The following is an 18,643-nucleotide window of genomic DNA, read 5'->3' as shown; positions in this document are numbered from 1 at the left end:
CAAAAATATGATGATATTTCTTCAGGGAGTGCAGTTAGTGACAGTGTGGGCTCCATGCTTACTTCGGAGGGCCAACTGTGTAAAAATTATGTTCATCTGGTTATATTGTGTTCCTTGTGTTGGACAAACAACTTGTGGACTGTGAAAACAAGATTTTTTTTTCTTAAGGGTCCTCCTGACCACTCGTAAAATTGTGTTCAATCATGTTTGCAACACTGATTTCTGTGTAATACATTATTCAGCATTTTTCGCTTTCACATGTAGTGGGTAGTTAAGTTGCCAACAATGGTACAGTAAGATTTTTCGACCCAAAATTTGAAACCCAGTTAATTTAAACTATTCTTTTTCCAGAGTATGTCCAGGAACACTGGAATGAGGACGCCTTTTTTGGCTACCAGTTTCTAAATGGTGTCAACCCCATCTTGATCCGACGCTGTTCAGCTCTGCCTGATAACTTTCCTGTCACTGACGACATGGTCTTCCCCAGTGGTCAGTTCAGCTTGGCAGATGAGATGGAGGTGATTGTCATGACACTGATTGATCTTAGTATTCGAAAAATCATGTTTTACCACAACATGTCAAATTTGGAATTGCATGTCACACTCACATGTTCAAGTATAATATCCAAACAGTAGGCATGTGGCCCTTCCCAGGACCCCTCTGTGTGGAGTTTGCATGTTCTCTCCATCCACCCAATGTCGGTTTTTCCAGGTACTCCGACTTCCTCCCACAATCCAGAGACGTGCATGTTAGGTGAACTGGTGACTCTAAATTACCCATAGAATGTGAGAGTGAATGGTTGTCTGTCTTTATGTGTCAGCCCTGTGATAGTCTGGTGACCTGTCCAAGATGTACCCCGCTTCTTGCCCAGTGCCACAGCTGGGATAGGTTCCAGCCCCCTGCGACCCCTTACAGGATAAGGACAATGTTGGATAATGAATGAAAGCATGAATCTTTGCATTTGAATCAAATCATTTCTCATCCTCACTAAAACAGAAAGGCAACATATTCCTGTGTGACTACAAGCGTTTGGATGGAGTAACAGCAAACATCATTGATGAGAAGCAGCAGTACTTGATGGCTCCCCTCGTCCTGCTCCACAAAACACCTGATGATGAGCTGATGCCAGTTGCTATCCAGGTGAGATTAACATTAAAAACGGCAACATGGAAGCTTTAAGTTTGAGTACTGAGTGAGGCAACTAACATTCAAACCGTAAGATGTAGGTTTCCCCGAAACAGGAAGCATCCACCTTGCTGAAAGTGTTCTTTAAGCAAGATACTTGCTCTTCGCAAGAAGCAGATCCAATGGCTAGTATCTAGTTGGCTGTGAAGTCCCTCTGTAAGGAAAGGCACTTAATTTCTATATAAAAAAAGTTCCTCCAAAAGCTATATCCAAGTTTTTTTGTGAAAGATATTTTTGGGGGCATTTTAGACTTCACTTGATAGGACAGACAAGTGTGAAAGGGGGAGCGAGAGAGACATGCAGCAAAGGGCCATGGGCTGCATTTGAACCCAGGCCGCTGCGGCAACAGCCTGGGGTGTGTGCTCTAACCGACGCCCCAGCTATATCCAAGTTTGACAGGCTGGCAGTTGACTCTGACACAAACAAGTCAAGTAAAGTTTATTTACATGACACACCAACACTGATTTATGTAAGACTGAGGATCGTGAGGCTGGTGTTTCCAAGATGACCCTGTGCTCCAACCTGGGCTTAAAAAAAATATTAATTTCCCCTTCAAGGGTCAACAGGATATCTAACTAAAAAGCAGATGAAACCTATAATGAATATCCGATCATATAACGATCTCAGAAAATTCGTAATTATTATTGACCAGTACTGGTATTGGATATACTGGATTGAATGAACCACACCTCCTTCCTTCTCCTGCAGCTGAAGCAGACTCCAGCAGAAGACAACCCCATCTTCCTTCCTACTGATTCTGAGTACGACTGGTTGACGGCCAAGATCTTTGTGAGAAGTGCAGATTTCAACGAGCATCAAGTCAATGCTCACCTGCTGCGCACTCATCTGCTGGCTGAAGTGTTTGCAGTGTCACTGCTGCGCAACGTGGCCTCGATACATCCACTGCACGAGGTAACTGAGGGGAGAATACTGAACTTGTAGTTTTGCTCTGCTTATATGTTATATATTTCTTACTGTTAAATGGTATAGAAGCATCAAGATTACTGACTTGGTTAACATGTAATAGTGTTACTAACAGAGTTCCCTTTGTCTTTCAGCTCCTTGTACATCACACCCGCTACACTCTGCAGATCAACTTCTTAGCTCGAGCTCGTCTCATATCTGAGACTGGATCTTTCACACAGGTACAAAGAGACCAACACTCAGTAGACCATCAGCTAAACATGTTTCTTATTTCAATATCATGCACAGTATTTGTCTCTAACTATACTCCTGACATATTTGACTGTCTGCTAGTTTGCAGCCTCTGGTGGAGAGGGTATGGTGACACTGATGCAAAGATCACTGTCCTCAGTGACCTACAGCTCCCTCTGCTTACCAGACGACATTGCTGAGCGTGGGCTGGAGGACATGCCGAACTTCTACTACAGGGATGATGGACTCAAGCTTTGGGATATCATCCACAGGTAGTATAGCCAGTTTATATTCTGCACTCTGTTAATAATTATACACTATTTATGCAAAATGTTTTAGTGACATGTAGCTGCCATGCTAAGCACTACAAAAAACCTACACCATTTCAGACACTGGACTTTTCACAAAGGTACCAAAGGGCCTAACCCATGTTTGTTAGAATGCATTTAAAGGCCCTGAAGCACACCCAAGTGAAACTCTAGTGCCTCTCAGATAAGAGTTAGACTTAGATTTCAGTATGGATTCACTTTTCTTTTCCATTTGCAGGGAAACATTTTTAAATATAACTAGTGGAGCTGTTTGCTAGAAAGAAACCAAGCATACAACCGAATCACAGCTAATGATGTTACTGAGGACAGAACAGATCAGCTGGCCAGCGCAGAGGCATCAGATCTGTGTTGATGAGATTGCTCCAGCAGGGAGAGGAAGTCTTCTTAGGAAAGCACACTGACAATGCAAATGTAAGACTAGAGAATTCATTTTATTCCCCCAAATCATTTTCCATGCTCCGGTTAATGATGTCTGGCTAGGCTATCCTATAGAAAGAGCCCACACTGACTTTTCCACTACTGATCAGGGGATGTCTGTAATTTCTGTCTGCTCTGACATGACATACAGTTAACTTAAAGGCTGCTTTTTAACAGTATGCTGTAAACTGAAGTCACATTATTTATGTACTGTGCAGAGTGGCAGTCAGTATTGGGGATACATGTTGTTTATGCAAAGGCAATTTGCTGTTTAAATAAGTGACCATACACAACATGTTTTCCAGGTATAGGAAAGTATGAGCGCTCCAATCCTCACTGAAGCCCTCCCTATTTGCGAGCTTTTATTCATGTAACCCAGTTTTCTCAAAAATGATTTATTTCGTCAGTCTTTCTAAAAAGCTGCAACACGTGTAGGGTTTTCTGTCCATAATCTAGCAGCTACTAAACAGTGTCGTCACTGTCCCTGAGGCTTTTGAGTGTCAAGTTTGAGTCGACTTCCTCATCATTTTGGAGGCAGTTGTTTGGGGTTTTGTTGAACTATTGTGTGTTAAACCAGGGGTGTCCAAACATTTTTGAATGGGGGCCAGATAAAACAACGTGAAAATACCTGGGGGCCAACTGATTCTCGCATCAAATGGATTTAAAAAAACAAAAAACAAAAGTGAGACAAATGCAACCTTTTTTATCTTTTAATGAACTATTACTACGTGATGCCTGTCTACAAACTGTATGATAGTCCTATATGTGAGGTGATGGGTAAAAATGGGAAGTGATCTTGCTCGATTAACCATTATTGTGTAAAGAGACACATATGGTATATTTTGAAAGTCAAGCTGAGGGCCGATTAAAATTGGTTTGCGGGCCACAATTGGCCCCCGGGCCAGACTTTGGACATGCCTGTGTGGACTGTGTGTAAAGATGAATAGTATGACAGTTGGTGAAGGCAAAACATCTCGAGCTCCCCCTGGTGGCTGGCTGCAGTATAGGCCATAAATGGACATGAGCCAAACTATAGATGTGTCGATCTTTTCATATAACTCTCGCAAGAAAACGAATTGGTTAATGAAAATGTCAAACTTTACCTTTAAAGCTGTATGATGCACCGTGTCGAATATTGCTCCAAATTCTTAAAAAAAAAAAAAAAGAACAGAACTGATTGTTCTAAAAAGACGGCCATTAAATTGTCTAGTATCTTACAGTGTGCAAATAATACATAATTGAATTAGGAATGTATTTTAATTTTTTTTTTTTTTTAACTTATCCACACTTCTCAAAGGTTTGTGAAGGGAATGCTCACCATCTACTACAAGAATGATGAAGACGTCCAGCAAGACTCTACACTGCAGAGGTGGATTTCAGACATTTTTGAATATGGATTCCTTTCTCAAGCAGGCACAGGTGGGCTGTAAAGAAGAGCTCAATCTTAATGATGAGAGATATGCACATTAATGTACCATATATTCATATAATGCAAACATGAATTAAACTTTAATTCAATCATCTAGATGTCTTTAAGTGATGCAGTTTATTTCCTCTAATTCTCAGGAATTCCACAGAGCTTTAACACTGTGGATGAGTTGGTCAAGTTTGTCACCATGGTGATCTTCACTTGCACAGGACAACACTCAGCTGTGAACGGTGGACAGGTGAAGCCTTTTCATGTACCGTGTAACAAACACTAAGATCACAATCTTAGTTTAACATTTTAACATTTGAACATTTGCTAAGTAGCACAAAACACAAATTACAGCTACAGTTCGTTTTGCAGGTATCTGGTCATAAACAAAAGTATTGAATTAATAAAAAACTGATCTGATGATGGTGCTGAATAAAAGGTCAGAGGATCACTGAGGTTATCACAGTTCATCCTGAGGTCAACATGAATGTCTGAAACAAATTTCATGGTGATCAAGCAGAAAGATGTCAAGTAATTTCTGTGAAAAACAAACAAAAAAATGGTGCTACAGGAAAAGTCATTAGGATTCATCCTCCATGAATGTCTGTACAAAGTTTTCCTTACAGTACAAATTTCAGGGTGGATCAAAAGTGGTGGATTGACTGACAAACAGACTGATATGGCATGGCTTCAAAAACTAATACTCAGTTATCTGTTAACCATTCATTCATTGCAGTATGACTATGGCGGCTGGATGCCCAACACTCCCATCTCCCTGCAACTTCCTCCACCAACCACAAAGGGGAAAACAAGCGAGGCCACTTTGATGGACACATTACCTAACGTGAGCACAACAGCTAATGGAATGGCCGTCATGTGGCTACTCAGCCAGCAGTCCTCTGACTTTGTAAGTGCAACCTCAAGAAAAGTTACACAAAATTACATTTATGTTCAAGTTGTGGAATGAAGGTTAATATGTCAATAGAGCAAAACACCCTCTTTGAGCCACTGAAATATTTCCTGCTCTCTTCCTATAACTGTGCACTATATTGCCAATAGTTTATGTTTGCTAAATATTCAAATGCTTGTGGTAAAAAATGTTTTCTTTTTAATATATTATTGACTTCATCAGGTCCCTCTTGGCCAGTACCCAGAGGACCATCACTGTGAGGATATTCCCTGCCAACTGGTGAGGGCTTTTCAAGGAGAGCTTCAAGCGTTAAGTGCAAACATCAGCATCAGAAACATGAGTCTGGAGGTGCCATACACATACATGGATCCAGCTGTGGTAGAAAATAGTGTGGCCATTTGAATATCAGAAGGTGTGACCTCCTCAGCTGTTTGCCAAATTCAGCTTCATATTAACAAAAGTGAGAAAGGGAAAAACTGCATGCTCTGTTTTAACTGATACTATAGGTGGAAGGAAGCTACTGCATGTGATCATTTTATAGTGATCTGTGATTTCTGTGCAGCCTGGTTGATTTTAATGTGGTGAAAATGCAGATTTAGATCATACACATATCTTCCTGAGACCCGAACTCCCCCAAACTATTTTCGATCAGTAGGACCCGATAAGTATGAAAAACTAAACATTGTCAATGATAATACAGTCCCAATGTCTTCAAACCAGTACTTCCTAATTATTAGTGTTTTAGCTTTTTACTGTTACTAAAACTGGTGCCATATAAATCATAAATTAATCATAAAGAAACAACTTTTAACCATTAAATGTGATCAGGTTTTGTACTTTGTCCACTTTTGGGATCAGCTGCAGACTGACTTGGCAGAGATGGCTGCCATCTTGTTTTTACATGGATAAGTGTTTTGTGCTCTTACTGCCACTAGATGGCACAAAAAGTGTCCACAAATGAGGACAATGGGTCTAAGTTAAGTAGAATGAAGTATAAGGTCAAGTAAACCCAAAATGTGATGTCCTCATATGAGGACTCAGGGTCTCAGGAGGATATGAAGGCTCCTTAGTTTGTCAATGAATACGCAGGGCATCTTATAATAAATTACTAGGGAAAATGTTATTTTGCATTGTGATTGTAACACTTTAGAAGTAAACTGTGCATTTTGACTTATTATCATTATGAAGTATATATAATTGACCTACAGTGGCATGCAAAAGTTTGGCAACCTCTGGTCAAAATGTTGTTTACTGTGAAGTTAAGTGAGTAGAAGATGAATTGATCTCCATGAGGCACAAGGTTAAAGATGAAAAATATGCTTCAACATTTTAAGCAAGATTAGTGTATTATTTGTTTTATATAATTTTGGAGTGAAAAAAAATGGAAGAAGCACCATGCAAAAGTTTGGGCACCCAAACACATTTGAGTTCTCAGACAACTTTTAACATTGTGTCAGACCATGATTGGCTTGTTAGGGCTCTGCCTTGTTCACAGTCATCGTTAGCAAAGGCCACCTGATGCAAATTTCAAAGCTGGTAAATTTCAAAGCAAGCCTGACACTTTTTGGAAACATGTCCTGTGGACTGATGAAGTGAAAATAGAACTTTCTGATGCAGTGAGCAAAGGTGAAGGGTGAAGACTTTCGTAATAAGAACACCTGTCCGACTGTTAAACACAGGGGTGGATCGATCATGCTTTGGGCTTGTGTTGCAGCCAGTGGCACAGGGAACATTTCACAGGTAGAAGGAAAAATGGATTCAGTTAAATTCCAGCAGCAAACATCACACCATCTGTAAAAAAGCTTAAGATGAAGAGAGGATGGCTTCTACAACAGGACAATGATCCAAAACACACCTCGAAATCCATAATGTTCTACCTCAAGAGGCAAAGCTAAAGGTTTTGCCACGGCCTTCAAAGTCCCCTGACCTAAACATCATTACAAATCTGTGGATAGACCTCAAAGAGCAGTGCATCCAAGACAGCCCAAGAATCTCACAGAACTAGAAGCCTGTTGCAATGAAGAATGGGCAAAAATCCCCCAAAAAACAAGAAATGAAAGAGTCTTCGCTGGTTACAAAAAGTTCTTAGAAGCTTTGATACCTGCCAAAGGAGCACTACTAAGTACTGTCCATGCAGAGTACCCACACTTTTGCTTTAGAATTTTTCCTTTTGTTATTTTGAAACTGTAGGACTGACATAAATAATAATAATAATAATAATTCTTGCTTGAAATATTGAAGAAATTTGTCATTTAATCTCATACCTTTTGGAAATTAGTTCATCTTCTACTTACTTAACTATTCACAGTCAACAAAATTTTGACCAGGAGTGCCAAAACTCTTGCATTCCTCTGTACTGTATGTTCTGAGTGTATAGAGTGACTATAGGGTTGGCTTTTACTTTCACTTTTGCTGGCGAGTGTGTTTACAAACTGATCATCCTACGTGGTTTCCCTATAAGCCAAAAATGGACAAAAAAATTGTGCTGATAGCCACATTTAATTTATCTTCAGAAATAAAGCTACAATGTGTATACATTATTCAGCAGTGGTATACTTTATTATCTGCGCAGAATTCCATTCCTTCCCTCCAGACCAGGTGGATGTTACATGCATAGAAATTATAAGTGTAGTTAATTAATTCACACTGCCCCATCAAAACAGCCCAAAATGAGAGCATTTGACTCGTAGGTCTCCAGACAAAGTTATTGAGTGGACACATTATTTGGCAATACTGATTTTGTACCTGCCAGGATTACATTCCCCTGTTATTTCAGCAAAATAAATGTTAGATATAGTACATATTTAGTGATGATCCATGTGTTTGAGAAGTGCTTTGCTACGATTTTATAAATGAGTCTTGGATTATACTGCACGAGTTGTGCGAGACTTTGTAAACGGAGTGTTTTCATACAGTTTTACCATTGTTAAATGTGATCCCTGTGTACCTTAATTCATGAGGAATTATTTGATGTGATGGTGTCGTTCACACAGGCTTTTTGTCTTTGTTCAGCCTTTGCAGCACAGGCCTCTTTGCCTTTCACGCCTGAATAATCCATCCATCTATCTATCTATTTCCATCCGCTTATCCGGGACAAGGTCTCAGGGGCAGCATTGGTTAGCTCACATATTGCTAACCAATGCATTGTTAATAGTTTGTAATAATTAAACCTAGTCCATTGTGCACAATTACAGGTTGAATGAGGGCAGAATGTTTTCCACCTTTCCATTAAAGCTGATATTTGGTATTAGATGTTAGATATTATATTATATTATATTATATTATATTATATTATATTATATTATATTATATTATATTATATTATATTATATTATAAACAATGCACTGCATTCACTTTGACACACAGATGAGTCAGGGGAAGTCAGGGAAGAGGAGGAAGATGATTCACAGCAAGGGGCAGCAGGTTGATTATACAGTAACTAATCTATTGTAGGTCAGTCTCATATTTTAAGTCTAAATTTTGCCATTATAATTCCCTTAAAAGGCACCTGAGGCCATCATTTAAGGGGTTGTTTTTCAAAATTTTCTCCCAGGGTAGCATGCCCCCAGACCCCCCTAGTTAGACTGGGCTTAAGCCCCGGATGTCTACAATGTCTGGCACTGCCCCTGATGGGTACAATGATTCTCTTCACCAGTCATTATACATGAGTTTACATTAATAAAGACTAAATATTCAGTAAATGCATTGATTCAGCATCCCACTTGTACGTAGGTAGGCTACGTAAACTAAACTCTGCTTGTGCTCTCTCATTTTGCTTAGTTTGCTCAGTTTAGGACTAGATGTTACAATCCCTTGATGCACGTACTTGAGACTATGAGTGGGAGGGATAGTGCCGTCTGGGGGTTTCTGAGTAGGAGCCAAAGGTTTAAGGCTAGATGGATAGAAAAGTAGGAAGGAGCATAGGGAAGGCATAGTCAAGGAGAGACGTCTGTGCTGACTGGACTCTCCCCTGGGCCGTACACTCTACCTCCCTCTACTCCCTTAATTTTGATGAGGTGAGAAAAGAGAAGAAACAAACAGGAGCAAAACATACCTAACTTTAATCCAGGTGGAGTTTAACTGGTCAATTCCTTTGCTGTTGCACATACTTATGATTATGAGTGATAATTGGAGCCATGTTTGGGAGGGGGTTTCAGGGAGGGTAAAAGCTTCACTGGAGTCATCAGGTGGGTACCCTCCTTCACTGGTGCTTAGATGATGGGCCCACAACACAGAGCCTCGGTAGCAGTCGACTGCCAGCGTACTTAAGGCTCTTGTGTTCACAGGCCTCCTCCACAGCACCGTCCCAGGGCACAGTGAGCTCAATGATGTAGACGAGGTGCAGTGAGAAGGACCAAAGCACAAGGTCTGGTCTGATGTTAGTAGAGGCGATCTCAGATGGGAAGCATAACCTCAGATTTTGATCTGCCAGTAGCATCCAGCTAGCTGGTGTCTCACTGTTCAGGCCTTGGATTGCTTCACACCTTCAGGGACAAATTCTCATGCAATTGTAGCATGGCATGATGGAGGAGGTAAGGATAGCTATGAGCTCTCTGCTGATAACTCAAGAGAGCAGAGCCAAATTGAAAGCAATGTGCCACTCCTCAAAGCTCTTCCCTCTTCCTGTTCTGTCACTGTGTAGATGCAGCAGAGTGGCACTTGGCCCTTTAGACATATCCACACAAATGATCACTTTACAGAGCTGAGACAAATTTTACTACAATCACAGCTGAAATCAGATACTTATTGAAATAATCCAGCTATGAAGCAGAAACAAAAACCCAGTTGCTTTAGGAGATATGACAGAGGAAATGTTACAGCTTAACATGACCTCAGTCACAGCCTACAGTCTGACTTTACAAGGAGATAATTACTTTTGGACATACTCAGAATGAGGCCTCAGTAAAAGCCTGCAGTCAGAGTATGTAAGACTGACAGTATGAATCAAACTGCCACCACTCTATGATTTTACTCATTTAATGCTTTTAATATGTTTAGGTCATAGGTATTACAGGGTTCAGCCCCTTGCAGATATATCTCTGGCTTTCATGAACCCATTTGGCAGTGCACCTGGAAACTGGCAAAGGACCATGCTCTGGTCACTGCTGCTTGTCGTCTGTGGTTATCTAATGAGGGTGAAAGATTGTTGCATTGATTGATTAGCTGTTTGACTGACTGATTGTATAATTGATTGAGTGTGGGTTGGATGACCCCCAGAGGAGGGACTATCTATTGCGAAAGACCTGACCTGATCTCAACCAAATCTTTGCACGTGTGAACAGAAGAGAAGGGAATGTTTCCCAGTTACAAAAAGCAAATCTATTATCTAATGTCTACAGTGTGCTTTGGTTAGTGCAACTGATAGTTGAGTGTGTGAGTCAAGATAACTTTAATTGAATAACATGAAGTAGCAGCTTGTGTAGGGTGTGTGTCTGGGAAGGCTTGGAGGTGTGTCACATATTTGTGTCTGTTTGTCAGACACTGTAAAGTCAAGATGTCCTATCAGTTTCTGGCTCTCCCACGAGTAAACCAGCAAATGTGCAATCATGTGTTCTGAGTCTCACTTATTCTAATTTATTTCACATCTCTCTCTGAGCTGTAATGGTGTTCATATGGTAATACATAGGTCTATTCTTGAGTTAGTGTGACAGACTGTTTAAAAGGACAGTGTCAGTGCTGTAGTGCTTTCTGGTAAGGTGGATTACAGATGAGGAAGTGGGTATACTGAATGCTCTCCTGTATATTCCAATTGGTTTTTGGCTGATAGGTGGGTACACTGTAAACAACTAGAAAAAGGTGGGTATACTCTGTGTACCTGCATATACCCTCCACTACACCCCATGGAGGAGATTTACTTAACTTAGAAGGCATTCAAGTATAATCACCAGTTCCTTAGCTTTAAAGAAACAAAAATAACCAACCAGGCACTATTTTTCTGTGTACAAACGTTACTTATCTAACTTCCATTATTACTACAACTTTCTCCCTCTTTATCTTATCCCCTGTGACTTACTTTCTTGTAGTCTCAAGAGCGCTGGGTGCTGTGGGACCTGCAAGCAGAGGTATCTCTGAGGATTCTCAGCTTGACCTGTGTGAGCTGTCATTGGCCAGGCCCGCCAAAAGGACCGTGACCTGCAAGCAACAAATCAATGCTGCTGAGTATCCTTACCTTTTCTATGCAGTTAGGAAATTTACCTGTCAAGCCCTCACCCTCTTAACAGGTATACCTAATATTTACATGACTATTTCGCAATATTTCTCAGGAACATGGATCGTGTCCAACAAGGAAACAAAAAATGCTCTGTTGATCTTGTGCTCATGCAAATGAGATATGCAGTTAGTTCCCATGATAGGCAAATATGCTTAAAAGGATAGTGCAAAAATGAAAATTCAGCCATTATCTACTCACCCATATGCCGAGGGAGGCTCAGGTGAAGTTTTAGAGTCCTCACATCCCTTGCGGAGAGAGAGTGGGTAGCAGCACAACTCCACCTAATGCGGGCTGGGCGCCCCAGATTAAAACGTCCAAAAAACACATAATTGAAACCACAGAATATCTCCATACTGCTCGTTCATAGTGATCACAGACGTCGGAACTAGGGGTGCGGCCGCCCTTGTTGGACACAATCCATGTTTGTCCAACCAACTTCCAGAGTTCCTCAGAAATATTGCGAAATAGTCATGTAAATAATAGGTAATACTGACCATCTCGTTACAATACCATGCTCTGCTGGGAAACCTTTGGTCCTGGCATTCATGTGGATGCCACTTGAAGCACTTCACTCATCCAAACACTGCAGCGGACCAAGTACCCCCCTCATGGCAATAACACTCCTATGGCAGTGGCCCCCTCCAGCAGAACACGCACCATGCACCACCTCACCACAAACAATGTTCAGAAATTGCCTGAGGAACATGACAAAGAGTGCAAGGCATTAACCTGGCCTCCAAATTCCCCAGATCCCAATCTGATTGAGCATCCATGGGACGTGCCAGTGCCCCACCTCACATCTGACAGATCTCAAAGGATCCACTGCCAACGCCCCAGTGCCAGACTCCAAAGCACAAACCAGAGATCCTGTGTCCATGTCAGAGCCAAGTCCGATCCAAAAAGACCCACTGTGGATCGGGGGTACCTCTGGAGTACCGACACGTCTCACAAATACTCAATTAGATTGGGATCTGGGGAATTTGAAGGTGAGGTTGATGCGTTGAGGTCTCTGTCATGCTCTTCGGGAACTCTAGAACTTGTTACACATAACTTGAGATTTGCCAATTGCAGTTGGTTACTAAATCAAATTGAACTGGCACACGTCATTCAGCCCAACTACAAACCAGGGTTTAAGAAAATATCGATGAGACAAAGAAAGACAAATCGCGGCCCGACACAACAGACCAACCTAACTAATTTTGCAACTCCAACTGCCAAAGCCAAGCTCACCGCTAACAACGAGGCCATGGAAACTAGCGTTGGCGCTAGCCCCGCCGCTAGCATCAGCCCCGAGAAACAGTCGGAGGGAGGCATTACAACTGCCAGGGAGGAGTCTGGTACCACTTTGACTACAATACTGGCAGTTATTAACACCATGAAGACTGAGATCTCATCCAGATTTGATGGTATCCTGTCCGCAATTGAAAATGTATGGAGAGACATTACAGACTGCTCAGAAAGATTCACACAGGCAGAGTTGAGAATGTCAACAACAGAAGACAATGTGACTGCGCTCCAAGAGATGGTGAAAAATCTAGAGGGGAAAAATAAAGACCTGGAAGAGATAGTACTGGACCTGGAAGCTTGATCACGTCGCTGCAATGTACGGCTTGTTAATCTACTTGAGGGTGCGGAGGGTGAAGACCCCTGTGGATTCCTGGAGAGCTGAATACCGGAGGCGCTGGAGGTAGCGCCACTCCGGGGGAAAATTACGGTGGAAAGAGCACACAGGCTTGGACCAAGAAGACAACATAAAATTAACTCCGCATCTAGAACCCTCATAATGAAGTTTCTAAATTACAAAGACAAAGAAGAGATGATGAGAGCGGCTAGGGCGAAAAGGCAGGTCCTCTACAAGAATCAGCTGGTGAGATTCTACCAAGACATGGCAGCAGAGACGCACAAGAGGCTAAAAGAGTTCAAAGAGGCGAGGCGACAACTCCGTTCACTGGGGCTCTGGTACGGTATGATCCCTTCTGCCCGGCTTATAGTTACTTACAAGGAGTGCTCACACATCTTCAACAGTGCTGACGAGGCCGAACGCTTCATTAAGAAGATCCAGTCCGATAATCATCCAGACTGAGGTACTGATGAACAGATGACACCGGAGGAAATGTAATCCAAAACTGCTGATCGAGTATTATTCTGATATCTTGATACAGTGAAGAGGCAGGAGTGGAGTGTAGAGTGAAAGTTAAGTTGTTACACTGAGTTCTGATCTCTCTCTCTCTCCCTCCCCTGTCTACTGATAAGGAACAATTTTCTGATTTAAAATGCACTGTTTAATTAAGCAAATATGGATGCGTTTTTTGTTTGCTGGGTTGTTTTAAAAGAATTTTCTGATTTACAGTAGCAGAATAGCTACACTTATTCTGTTTGTTGTTTTTGTTTAGATTTTTTTCATCAGCATAGCTATACTGATCCTCACGCTGTGTGGACCAGCTCTTTGCTTTCTGGAGGTCCAGTATATGAAGGTGGGGGAACACCTGACATGGTAACATTCAGGTGGATTGATGATGGCCGAGGAAATAATTTTGTTTTTTCTTTTTTCTTTTTTTTTTCTTTGTTTGGTCTGAAATTACTCAACGTGTTGGGAAAATTCAAAACAATTGGTCCATATGTCTGTTGATCTTAAGGCTAGAATTACATCCTGGAACTGCAGAGGGCTACAAAAAACAAAACAGGTCAAACAAGTTATGAACAGTCTAATATAGTATTCCTTCAAGAAATCCACCTAACACATGAAGATGAGCTTAAAGTGAGGAGGAGGTGGAAGGGTAAAATTCTGTCAGCTCCCTTTACCTCTCGGGCAAGGGGTGTCATGATTTTGATCCATGATTCTATTCCACTACAAATTCATAAAATTATCAAAGATAAGGCAGGGTGATACTTGATTATTCAGGGAAGAATTCTTAGGGAACAATTAATTCTGATAAAAATCTATGCTCCAAATACAGACAAACCCAAGTTTTTCCAAAACATATTTCTTACCATTGCTTCTTTACCTGGTGCTGGTATTATGGCAGGTGATTTTAATTGCACCTTAGATCCATGGAAGGACAAAAGTTCAGGAGTGGACTAGTCACATCCGAGAAGCAGGGGTGTAATTCATCATTTCATGAAAGAAATGAGTCTAATTGATGTTTGGAGGGAAGATAATCCCAATGGGAAAAAATATTCATGTTACTCCGGTACACATCAGTCATATTCCTGCATAGATTTCTTTCTGGTTTCAGCACTACTAAATCCTATGATGATATACTCCTGTCAGACCACGCTCCAAACTCTATTATGATCCCAAATTGACTAGTGATATTCCCAAGTGGAGATTTAAAACAAAATGGTTAGCAGATACTGGCTTTGTTACTTTTCTAGATGAACAGATTAAGTACTATTTTGAAACAAATACAATAGAAACCTCAGTAAGTATCAGATGGGAAGTGTTTAAGGCATTTATTAGGGGACGAATAATTAACATCACTAGCTCTAAAGCCGAAGAAACCTACAAGAAAACAAAATCATTATAAACAGAAATAAAGAAATTAGAGTACGAATACTACCAGTCAGGTTCTCAAGATGCCCACCAAAGATTACTTCTGTTAAGAACACAATAATGAAATATCTACATCAAGAGCTTTATCAAGCTTATTACTGTACGACTTAAACAGACATTCTACAATTAAGGAGAAAAGCCTAGCAGAGTGCTGGCATGGCGCATCAAACAACTTCAGAATGAAAGACTTATAACCTCACTACAAAACGATAAAAACGAAAATATTGTTGACCCAACTGAAATAAATGAAAACTTCAAAAATTTTTACAAAAAGCTTTATAGCTCAGAAATAGGTCCAAATATATGTGAAATGAATAATTTCCTGGACAACATCAACATTCCCAAGATATCAGAAGTGATTAAGGGAGAACTAGAGAAAGATATAACTTTAGTGGAATGATCTGTAGCCATTGACAGTATCAAAGGAGGGAAAACCCCTGGGCCAGATGGGATACCCATTGAAGTTTATAAAATGTTCAAGCATAGACTGATGCCACCATTATTAGAAATGTTTAAGGAATCTTTTCACAATGGAATCCTTCCAACATCTTTAAGGGGAGCACTAATCACTTTGCTGCCATAATCGGGCAAACCGAATAACAAATGTGAAAACTTTAGGCCAATCAGTCTTTTAAATGTGGATTTAAAAGTTTTGAGTAAAATAATAGCCAGGAGACTTGAGAAAATAATTCTGAATATTATTGACAAAGACCAAAATGGCTTTGTACAAGGTAGGCAAGGCGTCCATAATGTTAGGAGAATCCAAATATATTATTTTTGGAGAAAGGAGCAGCAGATACAGCATTACTGTCATTAGATGCTGAAAAAGCTTTTGACAGAGTGGAATGGCTCTATTTATTTGAAATCCTCATACATTTTGGCTTTGGAGAAAACTTTAATAAATGGATAAAACTACTTTATACAGAACCATATGCTGAAATCATGACTAATCTTAATATATCCAAAACCATTAAGATACAAAGAGGATGTAGACAGGGAGATCCCCTATCCCCTCTGCTGTTCATTATGGCCATAGAGAGACTGGCAATAGCGGTAAGAACACAACAAAACATAACAGGCATATCAATTGGACAATAGGAACTCCGTCTCACTCTATTTGCGGATGACATAATAATATTTCTTAATCCATTCCTGAATTATTAGAACTCAATGTATTTGGAAAAATCCTATAAATTAAACAAATCAAAATCATCAATAATGTTCTTAAATCAATTAGAAAATAAAAGTCCTCCTAAAATAGCCACTCATTTTAAAATTGTGGATTGCTTTACATATCTGAGCATTCAAATTGTCCCACAACTTAAATGTATTGTAGTCAGTAATTATGAACCATTACTGCAAGAAGTAACTGGACAGGTGGACACCCATACCAATATCACTAATAGGAAAAATAAACATCCTTAAAATGAATATACTGCCCAAACTATTGTATTTGTTTCAAAATCTTCCACTTCCTCCTCCAAGTAACCTGTTCACTCAACTTAAAAGATTGTTTGTTAGATTTTTGTGGAATAACAGACGTCCCTGGACATGACTGTCACTATTGTACTTACCTTATGACAGAGGGGGACTCAAATGTCCCAGTCCATTCTGGTACTATTGGTCAGCACAATTAAGAACACTGTTGTTTTACTTCACAGAAAGAGATGCTCCTCTCTGGAAAGAAATGGAGGAACTCCAGCTAAGTCTGCCCCTCCCAATATACCTGTACTCAGCACGCACTAAAATCCTTATAAAGAATACAAAAAAAACCCTGTTGTGAAAAATATGATTGTAGTGTGGCATCAAGTTAAAAAATATCTGAGAAAAGCGCCCTCTCTCTCTGTCTTCAGCCCAATACAGGGAAATGACTCCTTCCCTCCAGGTAAAACAGACGGGGGATTTAAATCTTGGGCTACTAAGGGGCTGGAAAAATAGGAGATCTTTACAACTCGCAAAAAGTGCTGATGACATTTGGAGAAATAGTTTATAAATTTAACATACCCTGTAATAATTTTTTAAAATACCTACAGTTGAGAAATTTCATTAGAACACACCAAAATCAAACATTATGCATCCCGAAATGTCTACCATAGAAAAATTAATGAACATGAATTGTTTAGGGAGGGGTTTAATTTCCAAAATTTATAAATGCCTGGTAGAAGGAAGTACAGAAACATCTGCAGGACAGCTGGGGGCATGGAGAGAAGATCTACAGGAGGACATCCCAATAGAAAAGTGGGAGGAGGCATGCTCTGAAGCACAATTGAGAACTAACACCCGCCTGAAATGACTACAATACAACTGGTTGCGAACGTATATCACTCCAGAAAAACTTAACAGATATAATAGCGCTATACCTGACACTTGTATTAAATGTGAGAAGGAAAAAGGTACATTTTTCCATTGTGTTTGGCAATGTACGAAAATACAAAAATTCTGGCAAGAAATAAAACAATGTATTCAAAATATTTTACAGATTCAAATACCCTTAGTCCCACAGTCGTTTATGCTAGGCTTATATCCAGATAATTTGAAGATTAAAAAATATCAACGAATATTTGTAGACTTAAGTGTGTTAATGGCAAAGATAGTAATAGCCCTCTCATGGAAAAACATCAGAAGTCCAAGTGTAAGCAGATGGTTGTCTGAGCTATCTACAACTCTCCCCTTAGAGAAAATTACATATACAATAAAACATCAACAACATAATTTTCACCAGATCTGGGACCCCTTCATTTGCTATGTATTGGGAACAGATTTGTCACATGTGATGGAGGAGCATGGGGACAGCGTGGTTGACATGTTTGTTCAAGACATGTGATTGTATTTCTTTGTATTTCGTTGTTATGTTGTGATAACAATAAAAAAGAATGTTGGTTAAAAAAACAACTTTTCCATGGAAGGCAAAGCGGAACACATTCAGGCTGGGTCATCTACCGCAAGTATGTGCCGCCTGATTCTGCAACATTCAGATAGGCACTTCATATCCACTGAGGCTGTCCCACCACATCCTGCAGTCTGACTGATGGGGACATAAGGTGTTGAAGAAATGCATTCTTCTTTGATATTTGATATTACTTTTTTAGAATTGAACACAATAAAAGAATGTCGATGTTATTATTCATAGGCTGCAAAGGAAACTCTTTTGTTAAACTAAACAATAAGAGTTTCTTTGCAACAGCTGAATTCAAGGATTTACTATGTAAGTAAGATTGAGAGTTCTTTTACTTGAGAGACTTCTCCTGCTGGGTTGTTACACACACATCAGTGTAGGGTTCCCACACAATTTCTACTGCTTGCCACATTTAGTTGCACTATTGTGTAGCGCTGCACAAAATAACAGTACATAAAGAAATCCATTTTGCTTTTCCAGATGGGAAGTTTTTATTTGTTACTAGGAGTATAGTGGCCTTTTTGCTTTTCATTTCTTTCCTCCTGTTGACTCTTAAATTAAATGGTAAA

At 40.1% G+C, this 18,643-nt stretch overlaps 1 protein-coding gene across 2 annotated transcripts in view; it reads left to right on the top strand.

Moving 5' to 3' along the window:
• LOC125884350 (polyunsaturated fatty acid lipoxygenase ALOX15B-like) overlaps positions 1-18,643 on the top strand; it is a 71,298-nt gene that overhangs the window by 9,661 nt on the left and 42,994 nt on the right. Inside the window, exons 6-14 of one of the 2 annotated variants that reach the window (XR_007448687.1) lie at positions 352-518; positions 997-1,140; positions 1,894-2,097; positions 2,244-2,330; positions 2,443-2,612; positions 4,384-4,505; positions 4,653-4,753; positions 5,240-5,410; positions 5,636-6,241. Coding sequence is in view for 1 of the 2 variants with exons in the window: in XM_049569250.1 (XP_049425207.1) it covers positions 352-518; positions 997-1,140; positions 1,894-2,097; positions 2,244-2,330; positions 2,443-2,612; positions 4,384-4,505; positions 4,653-4,753; positions 5,240-5,410; positions 5,636-5,815 (1,346 nt within the window). In the remaining variant the exon portion in view is untranslated. Of the gene's footprint in view, positions 1-351; positions 519-996; positions 1,141-1,893; positions 2,098-2,243; positions 2,331-2,442; positions 2,613-4,383; positions 4,506-4,652; positions 4,754-5,239; positions 5,411-5,635; positions 6,642-18,643 lie in introns of those variants that run through there. The other variant, XM_049569250.1, reaches the window with a different exon arrangement.

The sequence above is a fragment of the Epinephelus fuscoguttatus genome, linkage group LG3, assembly GCF_011397635.1.
Source record: "Epinephelus fuscoguttatus linkage group LG3, E.fuscoguttatus.final_Chr_v1".
Taxonomy (NCBI): domain Eukaryota; kingdom Metazoa; phylum Chordata; class Actinopteri; order Perciformes; family Serranidae; genus Epinephelus; species Epinephelus fuscoguttatus.
Note: the sequence above shows the minus strand (reverse complement) of the source record. Positions and strands in the feature narration are given on the sequence as shown.